The sequence below is a fragment of the Ranitomeya variabilis genome, chromosome 4 (genome assembly GCF_051348905.1).
Source record: "Ranitomeya variabilis isolate aRanVar5 chromosome 4, aRanVar5.hap1, whole genome shotgun sequence".
NCBI classification, from domain to species: Eukaryota; Metazoa; Chordata; class Amphibia; order Anura; family Dendrobatidae; genus Ranitomeya; species Ranitomeya variabilis.
Genome location: NC_135235.1, coordinates 584,555,568 through 584,566,106, shown reverse-complemented (window position 1 = coordinate 584,566,106; position 10,539 = coordinate 584,555,568). Strand labels below are relative to the sequence as shown.

Genomic DNA, 10,539 nt, shown 5'->3' with positions numbered 1-10,539 from the left:
CCATGTCAGCTGCTGGTGTTGGTCCACTGTGTTTCATCAAGGGCAGGGTCAATGCAGCTAGCTATCAGGAGATTTTGGAGCACTTCATGCTTCCATCGGCTGAAATGCTTTATGGAGATGAAGATTTCATTTTTCAGCACGACCTGGCACCTGCTCACAGTGCCAAAACCACTGGTAAATGGTTTAATGACCATGGTATTACTGTGCTCAATTGGCCTGCCAACTCTCCTGACCTGAACCCCATAGAGAATCTGTGGGATATTGTGAAGAGAAAGTTGAGAGACGCAAGACCCAACACTCTGGATGAGCTTAAGGCCGCTATTGAAGCATCCTGGGCCTCCATAACATCTCAGCAGTGTCACAGGCTGATTGCCTCCATGCCACGCCGCATTGAAGCAGTCATTTCTGCCAAAGGATTCCCGACCAAGTATTGAGTGCATAACTGAACATTATTATTTGATGGTTTTTTTGTTTGTTATTAAAAAACACTTTTATTTGATTGGACGGGTGAAATATGCTAATTTATTGAGACAGGTTTTTTGGGTTATCAGGAGTTGTATGCCAAAATCATCAGTATTAAAACAATAAAAGACCTGACAAATTTCAGTTGGTGGATAATGAATCTATAATATATGAAAGTTTAAGTGTAATCATTACATTATGGTAAATAATGAAATTTAACACTATATGCTAATTTTTTGAGAAGGACCTGTATATATATATATATATATATATATATATATACGGACACTAGGTCTATTGGAAGGCACACACATCCTGTTTTGTGTAACGTTTGCCAGGTAAGCTCTGATTTGGGCAAGGGCCAATATGAAGGGAGGGGGAGAAGGTGGGCTGTGACATCGCCTATTGTGAAAGGTACCTCTTGTATTACCTATATAGCAATATTATCTGTAATTAGAATGATAATGAGACTGCTGAAAAGTGTCTGAACAGAACAGCGAGCATGAGTCCAGTATTAAGTTTAGTGGCCAGTGGAAAAAAAAAAAATGTCTGCGTTTGTTTGGTTTTATTATACTTGTGTTTTACTTTTCTTTTACAAACACAGTGGAACGGAAATAAAAAAAGAAATTGATCAAAAAGTAAAAAATACATTAAACATACAAGAGTAATTTAAACAAATGTGAACTTTCCCTTTGACAGTGCATTTGCATAGAAGAAGTAGGGAAACAAAATGGTTGGACTCGATGTCTCATTTGAAATCGAGTTTACATTTTCCTGCTGTGGAGCTCTGGTACTGCATGTCCGAGAGCCACGTGGTTTACAGCAAATTGCTGTGGTTTCGCGCCACTACAGGTGAAGCATATAAAATTATACTGTAGCAAAGCTAGGTAGGCTAGGGTTAAGTCCTAACTCTACAGGTTCTGATTAGATGACCTGGCTGGCCCTGCAAATAAACAGGCTAGGTGCTCTCCTTAGGTAGCTCAGGAAAACTGACCAGACTGGATGTGTATTGGAGCTGAAAAGAGACACAGGCCAGAATTCCTCTCCGAGAAGAATCTGCACAGGTCGTGTGCAGAGAACCTCAAGTATCAGTGGATGCTATGGACAACAGCTGTTTTGCTTAACCAAACTGGGGCTAGCTCAGCAGGATATGAGTAGCCAGGGCATGTTCTGGTTAGTTAGCTCCTGGATAAGGCTAGGGAATTATGTTTATGAGTTTGTTTTGGTGTTGTGAAAAACAATAAAAACTGCACATGTTTGGACCAAGACTGCATTGTCTGTGTGAACGCTACCTAAGCCCTAACGCCTACCCGAGAGAATGAACCCTTATAATATAATCAAACAATGGACACAAACAACACACGGTTTTGCCATGTGGTTCTCTGCTCAGGACTGTAATGTGTGACCCCAGCCTTGGGAATATAGGTGCTAGGGAATATCTAAGGGGTTGATAGATAATACATACATGAACTTGAATGGGCGTCTATAAGATACGGTAATAAAAAGTTATTCAATATTTTAAGTATTTTGTTTATCAAAATATTACAGATTTCTGCTTATTGTCAGCGAATAAAAACCTTTTTTGCAGATATTCATGTCATGCACACGTTTCCTAATCAAAGGCAAATATCCAAGCATGCAATAAGTAAGGGGACAACTTACTTGTTTTCTAAATGCCTCTACCACCCAAAAATAGCAAAAAAAAATCTACAGTCTGCGAGTCACAGTAATAAGCTCTAAAGCTACATCCCCACAATGGTTATTTGGCGAGTTGAGCTTTTTTGCATGCCTTTTTGATGTTTCGGCTTTTGTCTCTTTTTTTTGGTATATCATGCTTTAAATAAAGCGGCTTTGTTTTTGATATTTCCTGGTATTTGACAAAACTTTACAGTCATGTGTGGATTACATGCGGATTTTCTGCATATAATACAATTCAATGGGGAAATTCCGCACATAAAACGATGCATCTGAAGGAGAAATTGACATGTTGGGAATTTCAAACTCGCACTGCAGGTCAGTTTACGCTGCACAAAAAAAGCACAGTGGGCAGGAGATTTCTATAAATCCCATTCACTTGGGTGAAACTGTAAGACTCCAAGTTCTTTTGTACAGCGAAAATACACAGAAACAAAAACTCACCAAAAACTCATAGTGGGAACTTAACTTTAAAATTTCAATTCAGCCATTTTCTAAGTTACACCCATCCCAAGGAAAGCTGGGTCAGACCCAATATTACTAACGTTACAGAGCACACAGCTATCCTACATAAGGACCTTAATGGCGGATGTACTTGTTATCACCCAGCTTTCCCACAATAAGATATAACTAAGAAATGTGAAGGTTCAGCATAATGAGCCGGATCAGGATCAGTTGTTCCGTGCAGGGAGACTAGTCAGCCGGGGGGTCTTTCCTCAGTTTTCTTTTTGCATTTACAAGCATTTCTCGGGCAAACACCGGCTCCACCTATGAATATGAAAGTTCAGAAAATTCAGACTGGGGGCACATACGTGACCTGTCCCCATGTATACCCCATATTGTATACTCACATGAGCAGTTATTAACTTTTTGGAGCTCGGCGTTGACCCTGGATATTCCTCTCCAAAGCAGAGCTGAATCTGATACTGGGGTTCAGGACCTTTGTGATGGACGTACATCTGAATCTCTACGAGAGGTTAAACGGAGAAATCTCGTAAGCGAAAGACAGAACTCACATTATTCTAGTCCTGGGTAAGGAGGATCAGGGATTTGTTTTCGTCTCCTACTCCATGATAAATAAGGCAGAATGCATCTGGTATCCTGGTCTTCAGCCCTAGATTTCAGCTTCCATTGGGAAGTGTTGGTTAGGGGATATCCACATATGAGGACCCCTCTTTATCAGACCTAAAGCAGCTGTATCCGTGTTTCATCAGTGTGACACATACCGGCATCTGGGAAGCAGCGGTACTGTTCCAGCTATTCCCCGGCGCTGGGTGCTGAAGACCGCTCTCATCTCTGTCCCCTGCTCATGCTGCAATCAGCGCTGGCAGAGGACAATGTTGAGAGTTGTATTCAACTGGTAACAGCGAGAGCAAGCGGCGGATGGGACTACTACTGCTATCAGCCTACGCTTGCTGACGCTAATAGCAGAGAGAGAGACTATGCGGCATCTGATGGGAGTATTCGTCAGCTGGCGCCTTGCTGAAACCGATAGCTGTGGGTTGCAGCCTTCAGATGTTAGTTTGGCCTGGCTAGCTATTAAAAATACAGGGGAACCCATGTCATTTTTTTTTTTTTTAAATATTTATTTATTTATTTATAGCGCAGGCGGTGGCTGATGAATACTCCCATAAGCAGCCTCCTGCTCTCGCTGTTACCAGCTGAATACAACTCTCAACATTGTCCCTTGATAGCGCTGATGACAGCACGAGCAAGAGAGAATGATGAGAGCGGTCTTCAGCACCCGGTACCGGGGAACAGCGCGAACAGTACCACTGATTCCCAGGCACCGGTATGTGTGATACTGATGCGGTACACGGTTGTCACACTTATTAAACACACATATCTCCGGTACTGGTTTTTCCAGTACTGGAAATATCAGGAGGTGTGAGAGAGCCCCAAAGCAGCACGAAAAAGCAGCAAAAACACCACGTGTGAACAAGCCCTTACCATTCATGAAGTGTTCTATGTCCAACACTTTACAAGTCTTCTCTCTCTCCAGCTTGTTAGGCTGGTCAGTATTGGGAGCCAGGGGGCCACTCCAGTAGACGCGCACCTGGCATTGACGCTTTATGTAGACCCCATCAGGTGCCACCCACAGGAATACCCCTTTGTCCAGGTGCAGCAATAACTTCTTGGCGACTTTCTGCATTTCTGGGGATAGAATGTCAGGCAGTATCTGGGGTGGTGGAAGCAGAATATCCTCCAGATGGTGCGGCGAACCCATGTTATGTTCATGTTCGGGTGATGCCAGAGGGATAATGCGGCACCCCTCGACTGTCTGTGTGGTGACTTCAGTCACCAGTTTGCCCCGGTAGTAAAGGCGGACATGTAGCCAGTAATCTGCGGCAATAAAACAAGGTCAGTTTTAGGACGCCTCCTCCATCCATCCTGATCCTGACAAGGGGTCTATGTATAGAGGAGTAAACTAAATCTAGGCTGCATGAAGAATAGGTAACAAGTCTCTCACCTGCCATGTGCCATTTATATATTGGTGTCTTTTTATGTGACCATAGGTCCTTTGGGCTCTCAGGCAAAAAGGCTAAAGAAATTAGCTATTTCTGCAGCACCCATAGTTACACCCGTATCTATATATAGAAGGCGCATATGAAACCCATAAGATATATACTCCAATTATTGACATCAATGGCACATCTCACCTGATGAAGAAGGTGATGATGGGATGATAATGTCGTTTTCTGAAATATCTGCTACTTTATGATCAGTGTTTTGGGTCCTTAAGATGACTGGCGGAGGCAATCTCCCTGGGCAGGAAGGAAAGTAACGTACAAGTGACGACATTACTAATGGGTTAAAACCATTGTCATCTTTCAAGATGAACAGAAAACAGTTACCTTACTACCAAAACCTCTGTCCATATATCCTATAAAAGCATAAAGATGTTCAAGATTAGGGTCTCCCAGCTGCGAACCCTGCTCTATGAAGCAGAATGGGGTGCTGCTTTGGCAAAGCAAATCTGTCAGTGCCTTACATGGAAGGCCATTCATTTGGCTAATAAGGAGGATATGCATAATCAGATATGGTTTCCCTTGGCAATTTCAGGAAGTTGTTGATACCACAGCCTGATGGCTTCTATCTAAATGGGGGTTGTCTCACCTTCTTCCATTGGGGTGTTAAACGTTTCTAACGGCAGAACTTTGGAGGAACCATCAGGACCTTGCATCATTTGATTCTCCATCTATATATGAGACATATAAAAAAATAGATTTAAAAGAATGAAGAACAAGATCCAAAGCTAAAAACAGCAAAATGTAGGGAATAAACCCAAAATTGCAGAGAGTTAAAGGGCCGGTGTGATATATATTGCTTCTTTTAGTATTTTCGATATTTGGCCCTTAAGGTCCCAAGACATCCTTGTGCCCCCACCTCTTACCATCTCCACCCAAACCTCATATATTCTATTAGGCAGGGCAGTCAGTGATGAAGGTGAAGAACCTTGAAAGGTGGAGACTGGTGGTTATACATGATGGGTAGTAAGCTTTATTTACTTTGATAATGGGCATTCTTGGTGGTTCTTCTTTCAGTTTCTTGATGGCTTCTTTGGATCCCTCATCTGAAACACAATCAGTTCTACAAAGTTTAGATAACCAACTGTAATACCTGAATGACTACTTGTTATTTCAAGTTGACTAAACTTTAGAAATTGTTCAAGAGTTCCTAATCAAAAGCAGAGTCATCTCCGTAAAATATATGTCCAAAAAAGAAGACTTACAGTTTTTTTGTGGAGGATCTGACAGAATAGTATAGAGTTTGTAGGGTTCACCAAAGTCTTGGCCGCTATCCATGACTTCCTTAAAATCTGGGCTTTTGTTCAGGGCACATCGCAATCTTGTCTTCCAAACCGAAGGGTCTTCCTTGGCTCCTTCTCGAAACTTTCCCTTATGAATTGCCCAGGCCTGAAGAAGTAATGAAACCACTTTATATTATTTGGCACCAGAGATAATCAGGCAAGGTATTTAATTTACATACCTTCCGAATTATTCCAGACCATAATAGTATAGGAGCAAGCTCCTGAAGGTTGTACACTCCAGATTTGGTTCCTGTCTTACCCTGAATAAGGCTGCATCTTCTTCTTCTTTGTAGTTATGTTTGGCTGCGTGTTTCCATGGAATTTTGAACACTGTCTTCTCCTCATTTTCCCATCGAAGACCGGGATATTTTCCACTGTCTATCTGAAGTATGAGCCACTCTTTCAACCTCAAAGGAGTTCCTTTTTCACTCATCTCCTGGCCAAAATAATCAAAATCATCGAGTTCTCCTCTGTTCGGACCTAAGAACAAGTCAGCAAGAATTAAAATCATGGCTGTTTTCATCCAAGTACAGCATTAGCCCAGTCCATGGGTTGTGTGAGCTCTATAGAAGTGACTGTGTGTGACCTACAATGTCACACATAACCTGTGGACAGGGTGGGCACACTTTTTAGATGAAAGCAGTACCCCTGTTGTTTTTCTAATTTCTTATATACATTTTTATATGTAATAAATGACTGACAGATAATGGTTCCACCTTCAAGGACCAGCACCTATGCTCCAAACAGGGGTCTCCAGACCTATGTGCTGCCTGGTGAGACCGCTGGAGCGACTCCCCCCACACACATTCCTACCTAGACCTTTTATTGTGGAGGTTCATGATGAGTATGCATTACTACATTACTCCTAGCTCTCTTTTCTTAATTTCACATACTGATAATCTAGAACCAGGTGGACTTTTCTCTAGAAGCAAATAAAAACTGTATAGAAACCTTTCATTTTCTAAACTACCTCTTTTTTTAATTTCACTCAGCATTTCTATATATAACATCTCAACCTTTGCAAAAGAAGCTCCATCCAAGCTCTCCAGACTATAGTTTCCTCTTTCTAAACCTTCCTTGCATGACTTTCTTCTTTTCATGTCTTCCTTGCTTCCAGCAAGTTTCTTCCATACTCTCCTCATCTCATTATAACCTGTTTTTCCTCTCTAGAACTTTTATTGCCTGCTTTCTAATACCTTATATTTCTCCAAAGCCTTTCTTCACTTTACAACCTGCCTTCCATCTCCCCAAAATTTTCTATTATCTCCTTAAGTGTCTTGTGGATCCTCCCATTTATCTTCCCTGAACCTACTTATTTTTTTATCAATCATCCTCTTCTATTATCTAGAACATTTCTAACTTGTCTCAAGAACTTAATTTTCTTTATTGTCTCTTCGAAGCCTAAAGGTGACAATAATAATATTTATTATTATTAATAATAATAATAATAATACACATTAGCTAAAGATAGATTCATGGTTAACCAAGTTTTCCACTTTCCACAAAATGGACCCCTGGATCCTCTTCGTTTGTGGTTCGATACTGGGGAGGGAATTGCCTTGACCTGATCCGTTTGAGGCTTCCTGGATCTTCAGACTGATCATACCCGGATTGGTGAGATGACACACCCTATCTTTTGCACATTCCCAAGTTACTGCAATCGTGTAAAATAATAATGCCAGATATTGCTCACCTACCCTGGGTCCAGCGCTGACTTCCCATCACATTCTTTCAAACTGGCCAATTACACTGGGCATAATAAGAACAAACTTTCTGGCAATGTTCTTTCAGAAAGCTTTCTCATGAGCTAGGGTCAGAAAAAAATTCAAAACACAGTTAACTCAGTCCCAGACCATGATGGTCTTTCATCAGTTGGCTAAAAAACTCAATTTCTTTATCCATATCCTTCTTTTTACCATAGAACTGCCATTTCATTAACCATAAACTTTCCTTGACTCTTGAACCTGTTTTTTATCCTCGAGCTTTTAACCTTTTTTTTAAACATTCAAACTTCCATTAACAAAATTTCAACATCTTTATCCACAACCTTCCCATTTACCCTAGAGCCTTTATTTCTATTTTGCCAATTTTCGATTTACTATAGAACCCCCATGTCTTTATCCACCGCCTCCCATTTGCCCTAGAACACATTTCTTTATCCTCAACCTTCTATGTACCTTAATACTCCTTTATTCACAACCTTCCTTTACTCTAAAACCTCTGTGTCTTTATCCCCAACCTTCCCTTTGCCCTAGACACATTTATTTATCCCCAACCTTCTATTTAACCTAATACTCCTTTATCCACAACCTTCCCTTTACCCTAGAATCTCCATGTCTTCCTCCACAACCTTCCATTTTCCCCCAAACTTCCATTTCTTTAACAACAAGCTTCCATATAGCCTAGAACCTCCATTTCTACATCCACAAACGTTTCTTTACCATAGAACCTTCATTCCTTTACTCAAAACCTTCCCCTTGTCTTAGACCATGTTTCTTTATCCCCAACCTTCTTTTTACCCTAATATTCCTTTATCCACAACTGTTATTTTGCCCTAGAACATTTTTTTCTCCTTAACCTCCCATTGGCCCCAAACCTTCATTTCTTTATCAACAACCTTCCCTTTGCCCTAGAACTTATTTCTTCATCCCCAACCTTCTTTATATCTACTCCTTTTTTTCCACAATCTTCCCTTTACTTTACAACCTTTTCCTTCTCCACAACTTTCCATTTGCCCCCAAACCTCCATCTCTTTATCAACAACCTTCCCTTTCCCCTAGAACTTATTTCTTCATCCCCAACATTCTTTTTACCTACTCCTTTTTCCAGAATCTTTTCTTTACTCTACAACCTTTTCCTTCCCAACAACCTTCCATTTGCCTCCAAACCTCCATTTCTTTATCAACAACCTTCCCTTTGCCACGGAACATATTTCTTCATCCCCTTCTTTTTACCTTAATAATCCACAATATTCTCTTTACGACCTTTTCCTTCTCCTCAACCTCCCATTTGCCTCCAAATCTCCATTTCTTCATCAACAACCTTCTATGTAGCCTAGAACCTGAATTTCTACATCCACAAACTTCCCTTTGCCGTAGAACCTTCATGCCTTTATTCACAATTTTACTTTTACTCTAAAACCCCTATTTCTTTATCCACAATTTTCCTAACTTCTCTCCAGAACCTCATCTTCTCCATGCAATCTCACATTATGCTTCTCTAGAACAGCCCTCATTTTTGCTTAGAACTTCCTTTCCTTTTCTCTTGAACATCACCTGCTACTTTCTCTGTAGAAGCAATGTCCCCCCAGTATGACCATTACCCAGTATATTACCTACAGACCCCGTCTTCATGAGTTCCAGGAGATCTCACCTGCAGAGTGTCGTATTCTAACACGTTTCTTCCTTTTGTACCTTCACTCCAGATTCAGTTCTCACCAAATGAACGAAAAGTGAAACTGATGATCATTACTTTCAGTTTCCAACTTCGCAGTAGGTAGAACAAGAATCGCATCTGCCCTGACTTATTAATAGGAGACAGCCAGCAAATTGTAAACATGTTGCCCCCAAAGGAATTTTTTTACATACTGATTTAACCCTTCATACATTATCTATGACTATAGTAAAAAAAATAATTATATATCTGTATAGAATAAAGATTACAATAACAATAAATGCAAAAAAATGTCATGAAGGTGGAGTCTAAACAGGAAACAAGTCTGAGAACATGGGAAAAAAAAGAAGTGACTAACCCTCGGGGATTGGCCGCAGGAGACTTGTAGCTTTTGTGGTTTTGTGTAAACACGACTTGCCAAAAAGAATTTACAAGAAGCCACAAAGCTTATAATGTTTTATCTGAAGGATTGCAGAATCTAGAACAATATTTCTACTATGAAAGTTTATTGAGTAACTATAAATATACACTACTAAAATGTTACATAGCAGGGTTAATAAAATGCATTTTTAATTTTTTTTTTCCAGGACTAAGATTTTAATTATCTATTCTAAGATCAATGGGGGTCCGACAACTGACACCCACTTCGCTCTGCTGATACCTAGAACAATGGCAGCTGGAAATTCCCATTGGATGGACACCACAGCGCCATACCCTGTGTAGAGGACACTCCCAGTATTGCAACTCAGGTGGCATCCACGTCAATCATCGCTGAGCTGCAGTTCCCATGAATGGCCACTACACTGTGTATGGCGCTGTAGTGATTGGACGCTATATACTTGTAAACTTCTGGAATCAGCTGATTACGGGAGTTCTTGTGTTGGCTCAAAATCAACCCTAAGGATAGGTCATGAAAATCTTGGTCTCAGAAAAACCTTTGAATATTTAAAGGAATACTCTTTGTTTTCATAACATTGGGCATTTAACGGGTCAACTGACGAAAGGATGATCACAGAATGTCCCACTGCTTAGCCACCCATTCATCTCCAGGTAACCTGGCATGAAGAGTTTAACCCCTTAACCCCTGAAGCTTTTTTCAGTTTGCATTTTCGTTTTTCGCTCCCCTCCTTCCCAGAGCCATAACTTTTTTATTTTTCCGTCAATATGGCCATGTGAGG

The 10,539-nt window shown here is 40.7% G+C and overlaps 1 protein-coding gene across 7 annotated transcripts; it reads right to left on the bottom strand.

Annotated features, from left to right (window-relative positions):
* Positions 1-727: 727 nt before the first annotated feature.
* On the bottom strand, positions 728-9,426 carry LOC143765892 (interferon regulatory factor 4-like). 7 transcript variants are annotated; one of them, XM_077253062.1, is made up of 10 exons: positions 9,341-9,405; positions 7,666-7,775; positions 6,228-6,448; positions 5,891-6,074; positions 5,667-5,731; positions 5,275-5,356; positions 4,818-4,922; positions 4,108-4,500; positions 3,009-3,124; positions 729-2,925 (listed from the first exon to the last, which is right to left on the bottom strand). In XM_077253062.1, the coding sequence occupies exons 2-10, from the start codon at positions 7,688-7,690 to the stop codon at positions 2,851-2,853; spliced, it is 1,266 nt and encodes a 421-aa protein (XP_077109177.1). In that variant the 5' UTR covers positions 7,691-7,775; positions 9,341-9,405; the 3' UTR covers positions 729-2,850. The 7 variants fall into 7 exon arrangements, with proteins under 7 accessions (XP_077109183.1, XP_077109177.1, XP_077109182.1 ...); XM_077253067.1 differs by having other exon boundaries at positions 7,662-7,775; positions 9,303-9,393; XM_077253063.1 differs by having other exon boundaries at positions 9,303-9,393.
* Positions 9,427-10,539: the final 1,113 nt, after the last annotated feature.